At 53.6% G+C, this 21,772-nt stretch overlaps 1 protein-coding gene across 6 annotated transcripts in view; it reads left to right on the top strand.

The window, feature by feature from the left end:
- RALGDS (ral guanine nucleotide dissociation stimulator) overlaps window positions 1-21,772 on the top strand; it is a 55,869-nt gene that overhangs the window by 14,493 nt on the left and 19,604 nt on the right. For 3 of the 6 annotated variants that reach the window (XM_082067928.1, XM_082067926.1, XM_082067924.1), the window contains exon 1: window positions 16,903-17,342. The exons of the other annotated variants lie outside the window; for them this stretch is intronic. In XM_082067928.1, coding sequence (XP_081924054.1) covers window positions 17,157-17,342 — 186 coding nt within the window. In that variant the 5' untranslated portion in view covers window positions 16,903-17,156. Of the gene's footprint in view, window positions 1-16,902; window positions 17,343-21,772 lie in introns of those variants that run through there. 6 annotated transcript variants of the gene reach the window in all.

Genomic DNA, 21,772 nt, shown 5'->3' with positions numbered 1-21,772 from the left:
AGGTGGAGGTTTCCTGATGTGCTCAGGTCAGGGGATTCCTGGTGATTCACCTTAACTCTGCCTCTCAGAAATACACCACAACCTGACTGTGCAGGAGGAAACCCTGTGATAAAGCTACTGGAGAAGCCAAAATAGGGGGTAGTGCTTTCCATGACTGGTGGGTGGTGAGCGGTTGGGGTCCTGCCTGTGCAAGGGTTATGGGTGTGATTCAGGTGTTATTAAACGGCAAAAACTTGCTTTGATTTTGGAGCAGCAAAAACCCACATTCTTGCTGTGTGTGTGTGTGTGTGTGTGTGTGTGTGTGTGTGTGTGTGTGTGTGTGTGTGTGTGTGTGTTCAGTGTTTGTAATGTCACTGCAGGAGCCTTAAAACTGAATTTTCTTGATGTCACGGTTAATTTTACCTTCTCTTCTACATTATATGTGTTAAAGAGGTGAAATGACAGTACAGAAACCAGCTCACCTCTCTTGGAGGAGGGAGGACTTTCCTGCAGGGTGATGTGTTGGATCTCAGCAGGGGTGGGCAGCCCCAGCCCCAGCTCAGCAACCTGCAAGTGTCTCTGCAGGGACAGGGGACTTGCAGACAGCCTCCTATATTTAGAAACGCCTCAGGGCTTTGCCGGGATCTACTGTGTTGCTGCACTAATGAGGATACCTGTGAGGGCCACTGCAGAGCTGGTGGGGTGTGCCGGGGCTGGGAAATGTGCCCCAAAAGCGCCGGTGCTTCCCGCAGTGTGGGAGGGAGGGAGGGCAGCTGGGTGCTGGGAGGTGGCTGGAGCATGGGGTGAAGCGGGTGAACCAGTGCCTGGATGCTTTGTTCTCATTTAGCTTGATTTTTTTATTTGATTTTAATTCAAGCAGCAGATTTCTCAGGTCTTACACTACGCGATAGCCATTCCTGCTCAGCAGCACAATCTGGTGCTGGGTTTCCCTGCGGCCCGTGGTGCAGCGCGGGGGATCCTCAGGGTTTGCCTGACACGGGTGGAGGCTTCGCTCCCCGCAGAGGGGGGAGCCTGAGCTGGACACCTGTGCTCACCTGGGAGTGGGTGCAGGGGATGCTCTGGTCTGGGTTGCTTGGAAACAACCTCCGCTTGCTGATCTTATTCCTGGGTTTATTGCAGAAAAGAAAAATAATTTGTAAGGGGTCATGCGCTGCGCTAAAGAGTTTGTTGGTTGGTTGGGTTTTTAGTGAGTCCCACTAACCCTGTGGCAGCCGCTGGGTCACAGCGAGTCCCGGGAGCTGTGTCATGGTGAGGCACCGGTCAGTAATCTGGCACGTTCATACTCTGGCACATCCGTAATCTGGCACATCGGGGCGTCCCCAGCACTCAGGTCATCGCTGGGGCGTCACCCACTGTGCAGGGCAGAAAGGGTCAGCGCTTTCCTGTGGAGACTCAAACTGCCACGAGGTCAGGCTGGGAGCATGGTCTCCACCACCCCCATTCCTACTTAAACTGAGGCTCTCCGTGTTGCACCGTGTGCGTTTCCCACCCGTCATCACCTCTCCCAGCTCAGGGCTCTGCTGGTGCTTCTATCCCCTGCACTGGGCAGAGCAGGATGAGCCCCCAGGGCTGAGCTTTGGCTGGCAGCACCCATGAGCAGGAGGTGGATTGGGGACCGTGCTGCCTCTCTGTGCTCAGGTACCGCTGCTTCGGGGCTGAGGATGCTCACTCCCGTTTCTTCTCCTGGAAAGTAGGGGTGTAGCAGCTCCTGCACTCGTGTGGAGCTGGTACCTCCTCCTGCTGCAAAGCACAGGCCGGTGGGGAAATGTCAGCGAGGGAGTCCCAAGCGGCATTTCTGTCTGGGGAAAGATGGGGAAACTCCTTTCGCAGCTGAGAGAATCCGCGCAGCCAGGTTTGGTGTCTCACGCCCACCCGTGTGCCGGTACCTGCTCATCTCCCAAGTCTGTGTGGGCATGGTGGAGGGAGCCGCGTTGGCATTCCCACCTCTATTTCAGGACTTTGAGGCTCATGAATTGCTCTTCTTCTTGGAGGTGGCATGAGCAGGCTGGGAAAAGTTTAGGAACCGTGTTACATGGGGCCCTTTAGATGCTGGCACCCAGAGGAAGCCCTAGTGAGAGATGGGGGTCCAGAAATTGATTCAACCAGGGAATGTGCTAATGAGCGGTTGGACCCTGCCCGCGCCACAGCGGGCTGGCCCTGGCCCAGTGCTGCCTTCCTGACCTCTTGCAAGTTCAAGTAAAACTAATCAGCTTCATGGGAAGGGAGTCAGGGGTTTCCCAGCACCGTGGGGCTCAGCTGCCCTTTGCAGAGGTGCTCTGGGATGGTGGGTGTTCCTCTGCAGCTGGGCTGGCACTTGGCAACCTGCTCAACCCCTCTCTGGCCTTTGCAAAAGGAGCATCACGTCTGGTCAGGCGGGAGGTGCTGGGGAAGCCAAAAGCCGCAGGAGAGGAGCGGTGCCCTGCTGTGCTCCCGCTGGCAGCTGATCTGATGTGGCCACGGGAGCATCTGGTCACTGTTGCACGTCCTCCTGCTGAGACCTGGCACACCTGGGTTGCTGTCAGGTCTGTACCCTTCCCTGAGGACAAATCCTGCCATCTCTCGTGCCTGGAGCTTCCGAACGTGCAAGGCATGGTGTGGAAATAACCTCAGCAGAGCTCTTCTGCAGGATCCTGTCCATCGTTCTCCATCACCAGTTGGAACATCGCTGTGGGAAGGCCTGGCTTTAAAAATGGGCTTTCCTCATGCTGCAGATCCATTCACTGAACACACAGCTGACCCCTTTCAGGCTGGTTCCCAGAGGAGCAGGGATTTGGCCTCAAAAAGGAGTGAAGGAGACAGGTGGAGCCCAGATCGGGACACCCCACAAAGACATGAGCCCCCAGGTCAAACCTGTTCTCTCAGGACAGCAACACCGTTGGGTCCATGTCTCATACTTGGGTTTTGCAGGGAAACTGCTCTGTCGCAGCATGGAGCGGGGCTCCTTTTGGGAGCGTTTCAGCAGCAGGCAGCAGAGCGTGTGTGGTGCGTGTTGGGCAGAGGAGGCTTGTCTCTGTCTCTCTTGCTGGCTTTCGATGAGGACGTCAGTCCCTCCCTTTCATAATTCAACCACAGCAGTTGCAAAATTTCCCAGGGTTCCTCTCTTGCTTCTATGGGTTGGGATCTCCAAAGCTTTGCTAATAAAAGAGCAACAGTTTCTATATCTGGGAGATGGGGAAATCAATGAACGGACTGTTGCAAGTGATATAACGGCTTTTTGTGGCATCTCGGACAGTTCCCTGACATGATGGAGCTTTATGGCACGTTGCTTTGTCGGCTTAATTGGCAATATCCGCTGCCTGTGAGCAGGAGCCCGCAGGGATGGGTGAGCTGGTGTCCTGGCGTGGTGGGGAGCTCCTGCTCACCTCGCACAGTGCTGGTGCATCCCCCCCACCCACTCCTGGTTGTGCATGCAAGGTTAATAACACACAGCTGCCCCAGCCCTGTGTATGGTGAAAATCACTGAGAAATACCCGCTTGTCGCAATGGCCGGTAAATGGCAAGTCAGAGGGGGTGCAGCACAGCCTTTGGTCACCTCCAGCACAGCTGTGGTTGAGCTGGACACTTAATGCAGCTCCACAGAGCGAGAAGAAAAGTGATCAGGTGAAATTCTCAGTGTCCTGCTCAGGCACTCGCACCCTCCAGAGCCTGTCCTGGCAGGCTCCCCCTCTTCGCCTCCTTTCTGTCTCCTCTGTGACATCCTAACAAGTGCGCTAGGTTTGACTTCAAAGTGGTTAGCGAGTATTTTCCACTCCAGTGGGCTAATTAGTTAAATTACATTTCACATGCTAATTTATTCCTCTAATATTATTTTTTTCCCATCGTGCTGGAATACAGGAGAAGATAAAAGCTTAGTTTGACCTTAGAGCCAGGCTCAGAGGAGCTGGAGATGGGAACAAATGATTAGTTCCCAGGTTTGCTGTAGCACAGACTTATTACCTGCCGCATTTGAGAACTTGTTCAGTTGAGCCTTAAGTGTTTTAGCTGACTGCAACCTGGGTGACTTGGGTGAAACATTGTCCTCTGGCACACAGAAGAAAAACTTTCAGATCAGCAGTAATGAGCTACTAATTTCCAGCTTTGTTGTTCCTGTCTGCAGCACCGGTATTCCCTTGGAGTGCGGTGTAAATGGCAACTAATTAATCTGGGTGTTGGATATGTGGCTCAGCTCCCTCCCCGGGGCTGCTCCTGCGGCACGGCACGGATGCCTTTGGGTGATGGGGTGGGTTGGATGGCGTGAAATCTCTTGTCATGGTGACAATGCAAGGGCTGAACCACTCGGCATCTCCCGCAGCCCCAGCAGCATCACCCGCTCCCTCGGTGCGGCTCTGCCAGGGCTGGAAAGGATTCAACCGGGAGCCAAGCGGGGCCGGGGAGTTGTTGGTTGTGTTGGTCGCAGGTTGAAGCCACGCACTGAACGCTGTGGTGAAGCGATAGCTGCAAACTGCCATGAATCAAACTCTGTCGTGTTTATATCAAAGGCTGTTTCTTTTCCACTCGCTGCATATGATAGATGTTATCGAGAGGGAGGAGCTGAAAACGAGCGCTGGGACTGTTTCCTGACCACAGTTACAATCAAAAACAACAAATCCCTCCATCCCTGCTCTTGGCCAAACTCTCCTCTTCCCTTGGGTGAATCATCATTTTGGAGAAAACTAGAAACTGTGGAGCTGGGTGCTCCCCGGTGCTCCCCCGCTGCAGGAGCTGCCCAGCCGGCTCTCACTGCTGCCTCGATGGGTTATTGGTGCCATTAAAGCAATGCTAATTCTCCATGTATTACAAGCGCGGAAGGAGCTGAAATTTCCAGTAATTGGTCAATCGATCTGCTTTCGGTGTATTTTTACAAGTGGCCCGGCTGGATCTGTGCTTGCTAGTGCTAGCTGCAGAGCAGAAACTGCAAAGAAAATCTGGTAAAATACTGTGTGCCATGTCCTCTACTGGTATAAATCAAGGCAAACCCACCGATTTTGGTGGCATTGTAACCTGTCCCTAGCTAGGGACGTAAATTATTGTTCAGGGTGACATCCTAGAGTTTCTCTGTTGCTTTGCTCTTCTCTCCCATGGTTTAGCAGCAGCTTCTCTGTCTGAAATCTGAGGGCAGCGTAACAGCTTGTTCCTCCTGCAGCTTTTACTCTGTAGACATGAGGCACAAGCTCTGCCTCTCGCACTTTCCCTTTCTCAAGTGAAATGGGATCTCTTAGCTGTGCTTTTGGCTTTCTCACTCTCTGCTCTCATTTTCCATCCTGGTGATACCACGGGGACCCTCGAACTCAGCAGAACGTTTTTCATGGCTCCGGGTGCTGCCGAGGCAGATGCGCCGTCGGGTCCCAGTGCTGCTGGTGGCACTTGGCTCCATCCCTGCACCCCGGGACTGGCACCCCGATGAACGGCAGATCGGCAGCGGGATGCGGAGCAGCTGCCTCCTGACAGTTCCATTCAATAAGCGCCCGTCAATACAATTTGCTGTCAGCTGTCACTTTGCATCGGGGCTCAGGGCAGCACCGGCAGAAGCAGCTGTCGCAGGAGCGTGCCGCGAGGGCTGCCAGTGCTGCTCGGTGCCCGCTTGTGTTCAAATAAGGCAAATCCGGTTTACTGACTGGTTTGGCACGTTACAGGCAATCAAAGGCGGGTTGTGATGCCCATTCGGGGTCTTTGCAGGAGCGCGGGGGCACCTTGGCCCTAATTGTCCTGCCCTCCCTATGCAGAAATCACAAGGCGGTAGGTTTGGGTCTCTCCTGCATCCCAGTGTGGTCCCATCCCTCCTCTGTGCAGCTTCCCATGCTGCGTCCTGCAGTGGGGCTGGGCTGGGGATGGGGCTGTCATCGATACAGCCCCTTGATTTGGAGTGTACCAGCTGCAAACACAGGTGAAACAGAGGTTTTGCTCCATTTGCAGATGGTGGCAGAGCATGGACGTAGCCCTGGGCATCTCCCATCGAGGGACTCCATGAGAGTTGGCCCTATTTATTTACCCCATGTTTCAGCAAAACCAGCAAGCCCAGGGGCTGTGCTGCAGCTGAGACAGCCGAGCGTGGCAATGCTGGAGCAGAGGGCTGCCCTGCGTGCACCTGGCCTGCAATTAAATGCCTTGAGCTGGCCCCGCCTGCCTTCAGATGCGGCTGCTGATGCAGACATGGGTGATGCCGCTTCTTGCTGACATAAGCTCTGCTCTTGCGGTCCATGGTGTCGCTGGAATGTCCTCATGTCGGCACACACTCGCTTCACGGCTGCTCCTCGGCCAGCACCGACGTGTCTCGGGCTCTCAGCACCTCTCCAAAGCAAACACGGCTTCGGTGGATCCCCTGGCCCTCGCTGTGCTCTGTTGTCCCCATGCATAAAGCAGCGATTTTCTTCCATTTAAGCATTGCCACACATTATAGGTACCGCTGCTGTTTTCAGGTAGGGCTGAATTTAGTCATGTGAGCTTCAAATAAAGCTGAGGAACTACCCTACCAGGAGCCCTGTCCTGAAGCAGCTTGGTTCCACTGTTCTTACTATCCAGAGCTGTTTTGATGTAAATAGCATCTTTGGTTTCAGTGTGACGTGCTTGTGAGGTGGTAAAACACTGCAGCCCATGTAGCAAAGGACAGCTGGATGCGGCTCCGTGTTGGCTCTGTCTGATGTGAACCTGGGGTGCTTTAATTACGTGATTTTAGTATTAATACTGCTGAAAGAATTGGCTCCATCTTGCCCTGGGGAGATGGCTCTCACCAGATCCTCCTGCCCGGTGGAGGAGCTGTTTGCTGTGTCATATGACGATGCTGTAATGTACAGACTGGGCAGGCTGGTGGTTCAGTTTGGGCAGAACTTGTGATATTTGGTATTTTTAACTCCTGGCTCCTTAGTCATGTGTGTGGCATCATGCACACTGGCTGGAGAGGGGAGCACATTGCCAGCACAGCAGCTCGCACCCCGCTATTGTCCGGAGCTGAGGCTTTTGGACGTTACCTCCACGCAAATGCTGGTCGGCAGCAGAGTCTCAGGTGCTTGTCCTCCTCTGTGCCTCTATGGTAAGAAACTTTACCTTAAAGTCTTGATGTTATGAACCCCAAGGGCTGTTTACATCTAACAACTGATTTGATTATATATGTATATATTTTTTTAATCATCTGATGTGCAGACTCATGCGGGCATTGCCCGGTGTCCTCGCTCCTTGGCAGCTGGACACCTCATGTCTTTTCTTCCGATCCAGTCCTGCTGCCGTCTCCCTTTTGAATTTGGGGCTGGGTGCTGTGAGCTCTGGAGGACAGCCGGCAGGATCAGGCCCTGGACCTGGGGATGTTGAGGAGCTGTTTGTGATGAGCGGTGTGACAGTCTCGGTAGTGTCTGGCTGTGATTTGGTGACAGGGAAGAAAATACAGAGCAACACCCTCAGTAACGCTGGTGTACCGAGACAAGGGAGTTTGTTCTTCTGCCTGCCAGGAACTGGCACCCAAAACCCCCACCTTAAAAACACCCCCTTTCTGCTCATCCTTTTCTTCTCCGTTTGGGCTCCCATGTGCACTGATCTGAGAGTCTGGGGGTTTTTCTTTCATCATAGACCTTCCCCAGCACTTCTGCTTCCCATGCTGGAAATGAAGTAGGAGTCAGAAACTGCAACCAAGTGAGGAAGGAGGGGAGATGTGGTTTGTAGTGCCAGACCCCGGGCTGACCGACCAGAGCAGCTGGGAGGCACGTCTGGGGGCTCTGGGGAGATGTGCCGAGGATGGGGGGACACAGGATGGGGACAGCTGTTGGAGCAACGCGGGGACCAGCAGCGTCGTGGCTCGGGGAGCCCCTGACCGGCGGGCAGCCCCTGTGTTGGAGCCAGAAAATGGAGACTAATCCCTTCCCCCCCCACTGTGAGCAAGAGGGAATCAAAAGCAGCTGAAAATCCTGGATTTCCCTTTCTATTTGGCAAAGGGATGGAGGAAAAACAGGGGAGGAGATGGTCAAGCTACGGGACACAGCTCCATCTTTTCCTACTGTCTCTGCACCCACAGCCGCTGCCCCGGGGGGAACCAGCCCTGGCCATCCATCCCCATTTATTGTGGGGTCAGCACAAGGCAGAGGCGAAGAAGCAGGGAAAGGGAAGTTTTCCAAGGGTTTGGCTTTTGCGAAAAGGTGACTCAGTGCATACCCCGGCTGGTGTTGCACCTGCGTGCCACCGGGTTACGTGCCCACGTGTAATGGAAACACCGACACTGGTCCTTACCAGCACATCGCGAATAGCGAAGGGTGATTAACCATCGATACTGATATGATGTTCACTGCTGAGATGACAAAAATTGACCTGCAACAACGTTGGTTGCTCAGGAATGGATTCATCGGCCCGTCCTTTCCGTGCCACAAGAAGATCAGAGAAGTTTGGGGGTCAATGCTGCCTCGCTGCTGCAGAAAGTCTTGCAGAAACTGGATGAGACCTTGGGGAGCAGCTTGTTTGACTCACTCTCTGATCCCTGGCCCTCTTGCAAACGCTCAAGCATGTTTTCTAGCTTTCCAGGGCAGAAAATTCTTAAAATCTTAATTTCCGCCCAAAATGAGGTTAGTGCCATCACGATGTCTGTCTGCCTGTGTCGTCTCTCCCCAAATGACATCTGAACCCGCTGGCCTGCTTCATGCAGATTTGGCCAAATGCTCGCAGAGAATTAAGTCTGTGCAAATGATGAAACGAGATGGTTGAGAGGAGGAACAGAATCTTGTAAATGCTCCAAAACATCTGTAGCATGAGTTCATGTATTATTAGACACCAGAAAATCCACGTGAGAGATGCCGCTTTACAAACACTTTAACCACAAAAACATTTTCATTCTCAGTTCAGGCATTTTTAGGCACTGAAGACAGTCTCGAGACACAAAACCATAGGAAGCAACATGAGTAGTTTCAGTGCTCACAGGATGACCTTTGTATTTTAATGACAACTGAAATTCTTCAGCACTCAACGTGATCCCTGGAGCCGAGACTTGAAGGAAAAACAGCATAAATCATGGAACTGAAGGTAAAAATTGGGGAGGGTCAGCAGCACCCCGGCTGGACCGAGCTCCCCAGTGGGACTCGGTGGCACTTGCCGAGTGTGTTGATATTTGTGCCACTGTAACACGGAGATAAATCTGGCCCTTGGCCACCGGTGTACAGTATTGTTTGGAAGAACACCGCTTCCCCACGCCAAAAAACCCACAACAAAAAGAGTTTTGCTGCCCATTGAGAGAGACACTGGAATAACTTCCCCCCACTAAAACAATGTGGAGCGGAAACCTTTTAAAGTGGTAATTACGGAAGGGAAAATCATTTTATTTTAAACATCCTTTGTCCAAGGCACTAACAATACCTGGGAATTCTAAAAGACTTTTACAATTCTTAATTGACTTTTCAGCCATGTGACTGTTCCATCTCCGCAACACCCGCTCAGAGCCGGGCAATGAAACTTTCCCTTTCCAGCTCTTGCCAGCCTCTTTTCCTGCCTCTCACGTGGCCGGCACCACTAAGTGTGTGCTCCGGCTGTTAAAAAGCAGAATATTTTCATGTCCGCTCACCGTGCCCCAGACCGAGGTGAATTTGGCCCAAATGCGGCGGCAGGGGCTGCGCAGTGTCGGCATCGCCCCAGTGCCAGCTGCCGGTCCAGCTGCTGGACGTCTCTTCTCCGGCTCCTCGTCCCCGCGGCTGCTCGGGGCCCTCTGGCTCCTCTCTCGGCTGCTCACTTTCAATCACGTCAGCTCCCGGCTCCGCCGCAGCCTGGCTCCAAGGTTTCACTCCTCACTTCGAATCAAGTCAGCTTTCCTGCAGCATTCACGGCGGCTTCCCGACGCGGCCGGGTTTTGATGTATGCTTTCCCTGACATTTGTGCAGCTGAAGGAGATACAGGGCCATTGTTGGAACATCCTTTTCCATATCCCCCATTAAGAGGCTTTGTTCCTGTTTAACTGGATTTCTTATTTTAAGTTATTTGCTTATGGTATTAACATTATAAGTGTGGACACTTTACTGTTGCTTCACTTATTTCCAGGATCTGGCATTTAAGTCTGTTCTACCTTATTCGTATACTGGGCTAACTCTCTGTACTAAGCCTAGGCTGCATGCAAATATGTTTTAATTTGCTACCTGTAGCTCTTCAGATCAGCTTGGCACTGCAGCCTGTTGGGCTCCCATGTTTAACCTGGTCTTTGGACATAATTTAATCTTGTGCAACATCAATCTATGTGCTACTTCCCTGTGCTTGTGCTATGGCATCACTTTTCTCTTGAACTGCTTAGCAGCTTCATGGCACCATTCCCTCCCCACGTCATTCCAGCGATAAGGGAACGTACGGTGCTGCTCAGGTTTGGGGAGCTGAGTCTGAGGGTGCTGGGGCAGCGTTTCCATCAGTTGTGATAGTCACACGGTCGCAAACCTGCATCCCGGTCCCCAGGGAGAACACGCAGCGTGGGGTCAGAGCACATTCCTGGTAACAACACAAGCTCTCAGTGATGCTCTGTACGTGCTGGTATGAGCCCTCACAGGAGGACAGCCGGAATAAAGCACCCTCCTGCTCCTCTGAATGGAGAGTGGGACCCAAAGGCTGGTCTGAGTTCCCCGTCTGTCTGTCTGTCCACCTGGTGCAGGCTGTGTGGCTGTTCATGTCACTTCGGGGCTGCAGCATCACTGCCCACCTGTGTTGTCCAGGGAAGGTGTGAGCGCAAGCAGGGCCAGAGAAGGGGCCGGGAGGGGAGCTGGGGTGAGGGTGGGCACTCCACCGAGCAGAGCTGCTTCATTATCCACCAGGATTTCTCTGCGGATCGGTTGCCAGAGCTTCTTGTTTCTGAGAGTCTCCTTTTACACGATTCAGCTCAAAGTGTCATTTGGGCTGGTTATTGTTGGTGGAAAAACGTACTGCCTGCCCTTGAATGTATTTTGAAAGGTGAGCAGAGCCAGAGCCGCCTCCTGTTTCTTTTCCAGCTGGGCTCACAAGCCTGAGCACGGAGAGCACTCACTGCTGGGGGGTGTTTTGGAAGGGGCTGCATGAGGCTGAAAGGGGGTTTGGGGAGGGATGGGGATGCTACACCAGCATCCCAAAGCTGTAACAGCAAGGGATGCTGCCCCCTGTTCCATAGTCACTTACCAGCCGGTTGTTCAGCATGTATTTCACATATTTAAGAGCAGTGTTTTGAACTGAGCTGATGCTCCCAGTCTGGCCCCAGTAGCATAGTACAAAGGTACTGGAGGAAAGAACAGTTGTGTGCACAGAAAGTCCAGCACACACATCCCTCACCAAAGCTTGTAGTGAGGGGAATAAGTTATGCCCAGTAAATCCCTTCAGAGGCTGAGGTTTTTTTGGGAAGCGATGCAGCTGAGAGGCAGATTAACTTGGTTTTGTGCATCCATGTACCCCTGGCTGCTCCGGGTCTGAGCGCGGTGTCCTCGGAGCGAGGGGCTCGAGGGAAAGTGACCCCAGCTTTGGGGGTCCCTGCAGGGCTTGGGGTGCTTTCTCAATGAAACTGCCAGTTGGACCTTGCCCAATGTCACAGTGATCGCAGATATATGTTTCCAATATATAATGAAATCTCACTATGTCATTTTGTTTTTCGGGTGGATGAGGAGGGCTGCTTTGATTTCAGAAAGGAGTTTCCCCTATCTCCAGTGGCTACACCCATTCCCATCTTTCCCTGCCAATTTTTATGGCTTTATAACCTTTCTCCTCTTTTTACCAGTGATTTTTTTTGTGTCCTGTTACACAGAGGGCCCATGCAAGCAAGGGATGGAAATTACAATAACTCCGAGCACCTGGGAGGCTTGAACCCGCCAGACACTGATCGCTAAGCAACATGGAAAAATGTTTTTCCTGTTTTCCTTTTGGTTATAAGCACCTTAGGTGGTATTTGTTAAAAGAGCTGACTGAAACATTCTGGCAGAAAGGTGATAGGGAGATAAAAGCTGCCTTTAAAGACAAACAGCTCAAGAAATAATAGTCTTTACCAGGGGAGCTCTGGTGTGTCTGCAGCGTGTCAGGCTCCAGCAGCTTAATGCCCGCTGAACCCTGCGCTCGGGGGAGCCGCGACGGAGAAACACGTGCACAAGCAAAATGCTGCGACCCAAAGCTGCAGCTGCAAATCCCCTCAATGTGGGGATGCCGTGTAACAAAACTCACGGCGTGTTTTGTGACCCTCTCGAAACAGCGAGCCTTGTGCTGGTTTTGCTGCATCCCCCTGGCACCAGTGCCCTGCGAAGTGCTGTGAGGTCTCTTGGTGCTTTGCACAAGATGGACCCTGTTTTCTTTGGCTTTCTGGGCATATTATAATGTTAGTAGTTATATTTTGCTTCTTGTTTTTCTGGGTGTTTTCTTTTCACTGTGCAGCACTTCGCTGTGAAGGTATCAAGGTGCCTCTCCCCAGAAATACCCTCACAAAGCAAGTTGTGCTCAGTTGTTTCCTAGAAAGTGGCTCGATTCCCTCCCACCCCGCGTTGCCCTTATTCTGCTGAGGTTTTAGAGGTCAGCAAGCTCGAAAGAACGGGGTTTGCTTGTCACTTGCTGCCCTAACGGAAGATGCTCAAATACTACAAGCAAGTGCATGGCATAAGAAGCACAATTGAGGGGAAATATTCCTGCAGGCTCTTGAGTCTCTGAGGCTTGTGGCATAATTGCGTTGCCTTGCCGAGCTCCAGGAGCCGGCAGGCTCGGCGGGAGATGCCGTAGCCCAGCTGTGCGCAGGGGCTGCAGGAAATGAGACGCAGTATAGCTGGATGGAGGGGTTTAGATCCTAATTGCCCGGGGATTTGGTGCGCTTCCTCTGCTAGGAACTGACAATAATTAGGAGCTTGCCTTGCTGCGTTAGGCATTTGGCGTGTTTCACAGAGGCTGAAGGAGAGTGGTGTTCCTCAATTAACCCAGCGTTTAATGAGTAGCTGCCCATGGGGGGGCCGTGGGGACAGGGGGGTTTGCAGCTGGAGAACAGGTGCCACCCGCAGCGGGGACACAAAGTGCAGGAGAGCCCGAGTCAGCCTTTGTCAGCATCAACTGCCCTGGATCCGAAATATTTGGCGGAGAATTTCCTAATAATCCATATTTTCTGTAAGCCGTGGCAAGTGGTGTGTGGCTCACCCCTATAATCTAGTTAAACAGGGACACTGATGGTGTTTGCAAGTGCGAATTGGATCTGCAAGGGGCTGAGGGCTGGTGGTGATCTGTTGGTCCCTAAATTTTGGGAGCAACTGCTCTAATCTAATGTCTGTATACAGTTTGTACTGAACAAGGCATTGTTTTCCCTTTTTACAGAAGCTCGGAAGTTTTTTCCTCATCCTGAAGTAGAAGAGATAGTATTAGTTTATTATTATTATTTATTATAAAATAATCTTCCCGTTGAGCCTGAGCAGTGGCAACTGTTTCAAACTAAAATCTGAATGTCCAAAAAGCTTTGATTTAGGACTCAATGCAAGTGTAGCAAACAGCCTGGCTTTTAGTGAAGAATTCTTTTCTCTCGGTAGCACTTTTCCTCCTAAGTGCCTTACAAACAGCAACAAAAAGGGCTTTCCCAGCCCCTACAATAGAAGGAAGTGTTGTTGTCTCCATTTTATAGCGAGCGGCCTGACCCAGAGCACTGCGGGGATTTACTTGACGTGCTTTGTGAGCTGGTGCCAGAGCTTGGGATGGAGGATGGATAACGCTGTAACTCCCCAGGAAACAGCCCGGTTCCCCTCAGAGGCAGCTGATTTGGGTCCCGGTTCACTCACTTGTGGAACAGGGAAAGCCAGGGGTGTGTGATGCTCGCGAGGGGCTTGGGGCTGATTTTTGCCTTCTGTGGCCAGGGCTGAGATCAGCTTTTTTCTCAGTTCTCTGGCATCTGTCCTGCTGTAGGTTCACTGAGGCTCAAAGGAAACAGGGGTTTGGTGGTGCCCTCGGGACAGTGACAGGAGCTTTGGGGGCGTTTGCAGGCGACTGGTGCTGTGAAGAAGGCAGCGACCCCTGTGTGAGTGTCTCTGAGCGATGCTTTGGGGTGGGCAGCCTCACTTGCTCAGCCTAGGGCCTGATGGAAAGAAATAACAAAGCAAACCAGCAATATCGAGCACGGGAACTGGGTCACAGTGAGTTTCATCCTGTAAGAAACATGCTGGAAAGCCCTTCTTGGGAGCGGAGCAGGGAGATGAAGGGAAGGGAAGGGAAGGGAAGGGAAGGGAAGGGAAGGGAAGGGAAGGGAAGGGAAGGGAAGGGAAGGGAAGGGAAGGGGGGCTGCAGGATGGAGCTGAGCGGGGTGCTCAAAGGCCACACATTCGAGCTTGTGGTGCTGGGGAGAGATGACTCGGGGTCTGCGCTGGTTATTTAGAAACAAACTAAGGTCTGAATGTGCAGGTCCTGACCCAAATGGATTGAGCTAAACCGGGAAACTGTCTTAGAGTTTGCAAAAGCCCCGTTGTATTACCTGCTCCGTGTTATTTACCAGGCAGGGGAGCCTGCGGGCCGGACACTGCAGCAGAGGAGCAGAGATGTGTGCTCTGTAGATGCTCCAGTGTTGGCCATGTGAGTTTGTATTTATTCAGCCAAATGAGTGGCAGAAAGAAGCGAAATATGGGATTCCCCCCAGCACCCAGTTCCCGTGCCCGTCTTTGCGTCTTTGCTCGATGGGACATTTACAGCTGACGTCAATGCAAAATGCTCAGTGTGTTGTGAAAAGCTTTTGCTGAGGTTGCCAACTGTAAAATGATACATTTATGTGTGTATATATATATATATATTTTTTTTTTTTAATGAGTCACTTAAGTGTTGATCATTTTCTTAAATCTCCTGCTCCTGGAGTCATGTGCATATAAAATAATTGCATTTTTCAACAATTTCTAGACTTTCCAGGGTATAAGGGAGAAACCCGAGGGTGTGATCTGCATGTCCCCTTTTGGCTCTTTGCTTAGAGGCAATCAAGAAGCCCTGAAAAGTTATTTGTTTTGAATCTTGCAATTTTCAAGAGCGTGGCCCCTCGCATTTGAGTGTTTGGGGTTAGTTGTGCTGAGCAAACATCCTGAACTTGGGCTCCTGACCCTGCTTTGAGTGTTTTGCTTTTCAGACCCAGAAGGTTCCCAGGAGAGGAGAAAGGAAACTGGCTGGCTATTTTTAAACCCTCACAGTTGCTTTCCTGCCTTATATTATTTATTATCCATTATCAGAAGTGTTTCTCCCCTGAAACCATCTTTAGTGGTCAACCAAGGGACCGGTGAAAATTGCCGATCAAAGAGCTGCGTCTTTCTGTAGAGGTCAGACAAAGCTGGAGGGTTTTGGAGGGTTTTGCCAACTGAAAATGAGTAGCGCTGTTATTTATTATGTGTACTCAAGCAGTGCCAAGCAATTCCAGCGGTGGGCCATGATGACACTGCCCTGAGAGATAAACACCAAAGAAAAGCGCAGTCTCCCTCCCAAAGAGCCTACAGCCCGGCGTGGCAACGCTGGTTTCTGCTGGAGAACCAGGCACTGTCTCCGGTTTCTGTATGTTCTGGGTGAAACGATGCACGCCACCAATCTCATTTCGTAGCACATCTTGCACTATCAGGAGGTTTCTGCATGAGACGCCAGTGGGTCTGAGGACACCTCTGTGCGGAGCATCGTCACGTCCTTTCTGCAGCAGAGAAAGCTCCAGTGATCTGACCAGCACCACAGGGTTGTGATTCTGTACCTGGGCAGTGTTTAAATCTATGTTATCCCGAAGGTGTGGGGCTGCCGTGGACAGCACAAGGCCCTGGTGCAGGGCTGGATTCCCTTTTCCAGGGTGTCCCCGGAAGTTCCCTTGACCCTCTGTGGCTCTAGATAAGCAGGACAATAGCCCACATTGTCCTCACATCTCTGGCAGCTTTGTTAATCCTTTCCTGCCCAGCCAGGAGCTACTCATGCCCTCGGCAGCGCTGGACGTGTCAGCCTCAGCTCCATGTTCTCAGTGGAAATAAAGCTGCGGGGCTGGAAGGCCCTGGGAGGCTGATGTTATTTCAGCTGTGCAGGGAGCTGAGGCGTAAAAGTCTGGATTTTGGTGTTGTCAGCAGGAACTGCCTGGACGATGTGATGCAGTTTATCGGCAGTGTGTGAGGAGGGAAGGGGAAGAGCCAGGGGAGGGTGAGAGCACGCTGTGCTCAGCGCAGGGGGATGGGGAATGACAGTTTTGCCTGTTTCTCTTTGCCTCTGAAAACACAATTACATTGCAGGTTCCAGCATCATCTTGGGGGCTCGGGGCCTCTGTAAAGTGGGGTCTGCAGCCCTGCTGTCCCCTGGGCCCCCTTCGCTTTCCCCGAGTCCCTGCTGGGCTGAGTGCAGGTGCCTTGGTCCCTGTCTGTCACTTTGCCTGTGCCTTGGGGACATGGCATGGGGAAGGGGTCAGGCTCTGCTCCTGGCACTGACGAGCTGCAGGGCCTTGGTCACATCCCTTCTTCTCCTCGGGGAGGACACTGCCTGCCGCCCCCACGGTGACCGTGACTTTGTCACCCCATGAAGTCCAGCTGTGGAGGGTGAAGGGCTGGCCAGTGCTCTGAATGAACAGAGCGCTGCCAGTGGGGGCTGAGCTCATGTGAGGAGATAAAACTTGTCTGTTCAGGCAAAAGCACGTGCTGTTAATACCCATGCGCTCGAATTTAATACGTTTTGTTTGGGTGGTGGTGTGTGAATCTCAGACCTCGGTGCTGCACGAACCCCTGGTGATTCAGTGACCAGCTGTACAGCTTTGCTCCCTCCCGCCCCATTTAAACCCCCCTGCTCACCCCTCCGGCTGGGGCTCCGGCAGCATCCCGCACCCCCCGAGCTTCCCTCCTCCGCACCCTCCCTCGCGTTTTTTTTTTCTGCGCTCGGGGTTTTTTTTCACAGCTCGTCCGCCTCAATGTGCCCCCTCCCGCGGGGGGCCGGGCCGTGCCGAGCCGGGCCAGCCCCCGGGGCGGGCGGAGGCTGCGGGAGGAAATCCAGTGCCTGGTTTTACAGCCTCGCTGGCTCCGTCCCGGCCCCGCGGTGACATCAGGCTCCTCGGCGGCGGGGGCGGCTGCGGGTTCCCGGCGCCTGCCCCGCTGCTGCGGGCGCTCCCGCACCGCTCCTCCCGCCCCGCTCCGCCGAACCTCCCGCTGCCGCTTTCCCGGACGCCGAGCATCCCACCCCACAGCGGTGCCCTCCCGCCCCGGTGCGGCTCCCCGGGCGTCCCGGGGGCGCTGGCGGGGCCGGCGGCGGAGCGCGGCGGCGGGGATGCGGCGGCGCTGCCCATGGGGGGCCGCCGGCGCGCCCCCCCTTCCCGCCACAACGCCTCGCCCGGCCCCGAGAGGATGTTCGAGGGCTCCCGGCGGGCGCGGAGCCTCTGGGGGGGCGTGAGGCTGGAGGTGGCGGGGGAGAGCAGCCCCGTGGTGCTGCACAGCTTCACCCAGCTCGACCCCGACCTGCCGCCCCTGGAGGTGAGTGCGGGGAGGTGGGGGGTGGTTGGGGGTGTCACTGCTGCGGTGAGTTTGGGGGGCTCAGCTCTCTGCACGGAGCGCATCCCCCCTCTAGTTTGGGATTTGCCGCCTGCCCAAAGCTGGCCCGGAGTTTGGTAAGGGGGCGGCTGTGCTGCTGCACGCAGCACGGTTTGATTTTATTTAATAAACGGGCACCCCTGCTTGATCTTCTCACCGTGTGTCCATGTGCCGTTGACTGGCAGGCAGGCCGCCAGGCTCTGCTGGGAGAAACCAAAGAGATGCTTACCCTCAAGATGACCAAGGAGGGGGGCAGATTGCTAAAACCCGGGGCTTTTAACATTTTCTTTGAAGTTCTGGCTGCTAGAGGCAGGAGTCTGCACAGATCCGAGCTGCTTGGGAAGGCTTTGGGCTTGTCCAAACCACAAGTGTCCTCTAGGAAGGTTATGGGCATCGGGAGGACTTTGCTGGAGGATGCAAAATATTTGTGCTTCTTTGGATTCGACCCCAGGAGGTTCAGAGTCAGACTGGTCCCCTGGAGTGGTTTGTTTGATGGCAGTGGTGTGTGGAGGCACCCGAAATAATCTGAGTCAGAGCTGTGCCTCTTTTCTTAGTAATGGATGATCGTCTTTGGCGTGCCAGGAATGTCACTGATTCTGAGCAAAGGATGTGTTAGAAGCACAGCTGGAGGAAGGCTTAGGCGTTCAGAGGTGCAGGCTGGTGGTGCAGGGGTTAATATCAGCAAGGGTCAGCAAGTCTGGCTTCACTGGGATTTAGAGCCAGCTGCAGATGTGCTTCTCAGCTCTGGATGCTTCCCACTGGAGGGGGGTGGCGAAGCCAGGGGAATCACCAGTAAAACGTTTTGAGTTACGGTTTAGATACCCTTGGGGACAGCCAGCCTTTCAGGGGGCGACAGCGCCTTCTCCCAGCGCTAAGCTATCTACCCCATAACCTGTGATGGGAAGTCTTGGTCGCCCATGGATGGGAAGGGATTTTCTCGGGCTCTGGCTGTATCGGTTCATCTCTGGCCTGGTCGCAGGGGCTCCTCAGCTCTGCCAAGAGTTCATGAAAGCTCTATCCAGCTTATTTTCCCCCATTTCCCCTCCCTGCTTCTCTCTCTTGGGGGTGGGCGTACTGACATTGTTTGGAGTACATCATCTGGTTCGTGTTATGCCTGGCAGGAAGTCCAGCCGCTCCGGGAGGCCGAGGGGCCGCGCTTTTGGCAAGGGGAGCAAGAGGAGTGGGGAGGAAAAGAGGGGTGATGCAGCGAGCTGCTGGTACCCCCGGGGAGAGGCTGCCTGGCATGTAGGAGCCCCCGTGTACCCCAGACGAGGAGGCTCCAGAGGGGGATTGGCAGCCTCTCGGGCAATGGAAGGAAAAAGCACTGGGGCTGAGGGCAGCTTTGCATGGCCCCCCCAGCCCTGAGCAAGTCCCCATGCGGCAGAGGCAACTGCTCACCAGACCTCCTCTGAAGTCACCTTCACCCACTTCTGCTCCAGGCTGTACGTGGGTCCGTGCTGCGTAATGGTCGGAGCACAGTCCCCGCATCTGATCGCTTGCGCTTTCCTCCTCGCCCTGAACAACTTGCAGACAAATTCCTCCTTTCTTTGTAGCATCCATTTGCAAGCGATGGCAAGAAAGGGTGCACCTCAGAGTGGTGCATGGTGACCCGCTGCCTCCCAAGCAGCTCTGAGATGCTCAGAGAGCTGCTCATCTCCAGTGTGTTCCCGTGCAAGGGCCTCCACATTGCTCGCGATGCCCCACGGGGCAGGTTGCGCTTGCTGGCATTACAGTGCACGAGTGGGGAAACGGGAAAAAAAGAGACAAGTGTCAGTGTTGTGACAACCGTCCTGGCAGCAGCCTGGTGTGGTTATAATCCTCGGGTAGAGTTACTCTGCAAGATGCACGCTGGGAGGGGAGAGTGGATTATTTGAATAAGAAAACCCCTGGAGACCTTCAGTGTTTTGCTAACCCCGTTAACAGCCCCGCAGCGCTGCCCCGGGTGCGCGGTGGGACCTGGGGCTGCCGCCTCCGCCAAAGGGAGCTGTGCTTCCCAGGCTCGGCCTGTCCCTGCGCTGGGACGGAGCTGGTTTCGGTGGAGCTGTGCCAGTTTACGGGGTGGATAGGCTGGTCCCACAGGGAATAGAGGATCCCTGGAAAGCGGCTGGGCAGGTTGCGGGGAATGCAGATCTCGTTTTCTGCTCATCAGCCGACTCCCCCCGCCCAAGATGTCAGCAGCGCGGACCTTTGCCTGTATCCCACAGCAACGGTATCGATCACCCGGGCATCGCTTTGAGGTCCTACTCGAGGTCTTGTGGCCATGTGTTGCCAAGTGTTCTTGCTGTGATTTTAACTGCAGAGAATGGAAAATGACTATCTCAAGCAAGGGATAGAGAGAGCTTTGTAGACCTTTTGCTTTTGACCTTTCCGGTTCCAATCCATCCCAACTCAACAGCAAGTGTCAATCCTTCCGCAAGTTGAATTCAGTGTCTCTCCTCCTGGTCCTTGCTGAGCAATCGGACCATAAACACCCGTGCAGATGACACAGACTCAAACTTTCATGAAGCTGACATTGTCAAACCTCCAGACAAGGGGCTGGGCTGACACGTATCAAAAAAGCTTGTGTTCTCGCTGTTCTAGCTCTATTTGTTTTCCGAACAATTAGGAGATTTTCAGTTGCTAAACGCATCCTAAAAACTTGAACTGCTCAGCCCAGATGGCCTTGGGGGTCAGTGCTTGTTCTTTACAGCTGGGAAGGAGGCGAGGGAGGGGCAAAGATAGCTCTTAAAAGCCATTTTAACTGCCTTGGAAGAAGATCCTTTTCTCCCAGCCTGTTCTCCTCCCCCAGGCACAACCCGATATGCCCCTTGCAGTTTGCCAGATGAACATCATCTGTTGGTATTTCTTGGATGGGGACCTACCTTCTGGCTCCCTTCCAGAAGGGTTTGGAGCTGGCGGTGAGGCCAGGAACAGGCTGAGATGCTGATTATTGGTGGCTGGTGCAAGATGGGAATAACAGAGGTGGGAGGGATTTTTAATTATTATTTGATATGGTTAGAGAGGAGCTGGAGAGAGATTTCTATATGTGTTTGTATAAGGATCGTGTTGCTGTGCCGTGTTTCCATAGGGGTGGGAAACCCCCAGTGCTGGGATCCCACTGAGGTTTTAGTGGATTTAGTACCAGTCTGGCAGCCCTGGAAACCAAAATCTTTGTTTATCTGCAAGCTGGATGGGCAACTCCCCGCCAAGGCCACTTCAGGGCCCCCCAAATCACACAATTGCCACACTACAACCACCTATTTTCTCTCTGTCGAGGTGAGATTACCAGACAGGGGCAACTAAATGCGGTCTCCGAGGATTTTCACGGTTCCCTGTGCCCGGGTTTGGGGTGGGATGAGCAGAAAGAGCGTCAGACCAGCTGTGCCTGTGGGGATGGGTCTTGCTCAGCTGGCACCGCTGTTTTGGAGAAGGGGGGTTGGCTGTGACGCCCCTCAGTTAGGAACAGAGCATGGGCTGGTTTTAGGGCCACCTGAGTTGGTCTGGCCACTGGAAGGGCTGCAGCACCAGTGGCCCCTCCGTCACCCTTTCCGCCTGTCTAATCGCCAGCGCTCTGTCTGTCCCCCGAGGGACGTGTAATTGAAGGAGCAGAGAGCTTATTCAGGTCACTTTAGACCACATTTAAAGGCTGGGCATCCCCTGCTTGTACTTTCTCTCAAGCCGTTATCTCCAGAGCTGCCTAGTGACTGCCTTTGAAGCAGATGTGCTCCTTTTATTCAAATACACACTTGCAGCAGGGCTGTTTCAGTTCTCAAATACTTCTTCATCTCCCACAGAACCAGCAAGAGGGGGGGGAAATATGTCGTTGCTAAGGAGCGGGATTTGGATACAAAGCTGGCTGAGCTGCTGGCAGGGGGGCCGGGGGGCTCCAGCACAGCTCGTGGCGGCTCAGAATTTCTGCATTGCTTTGGTGGGATGGCACCTGCGGGGTCTGGATGGTGGGGGTTGAGTTGTAGGACTCGTCCCCTCCATACATTAATTTGTTCATCCTGTGCTGTTAGCGTGCGTGGTGCTGGGTTAGACCCAACGGCAGCATCCACGGCCTGTCCGAAACGCGTGTCGTTTGCTGCGGGGGTTTGCGGGACCTTTGTTCTGTAGGCTGAACAGTGGGGCTGGCGCAAGGAGGGACTTGGTGCCCAGCGAGACCTGTTGAGCGTCGCTCTGCACCGCAGCCTCTGCCTGGGGAAACGGGCAGCAGGGGAAGAAACGAGCTGTTTAGCTGTTTTAGTTGTCGGTTTGTCTGATTCCTGTCCCCACGCAGGGTCTCACCCATTCATCGCAGCAGCCCCAGCCCCGCTGGCTCACGGAGTTCCAATAGAGGTGCATTTGGACTTTGCTCCTGAGTTGTTAGGGAAAGGGAGCACTGAGCAATCCCC

Source organism: Streptopelia decaocto (assembly GCF_964273445.1).
Source record: "Streptopelia decaocto genome assembly, chromosome: 17".
In the NCBI taxonomy this organism is placed as follows: domain Eukaryota; kingdom Metazoa; phylum Chordata; class Aves; order Columbiformes; family Columbidae; genus Streptopelia; species Streptopelia decaocto.
The sequence above is the reverse complement of the archived record's forward strand: the minus strand, read 5'-3'. Positions and strand labels throughout refer to the sequence as shown.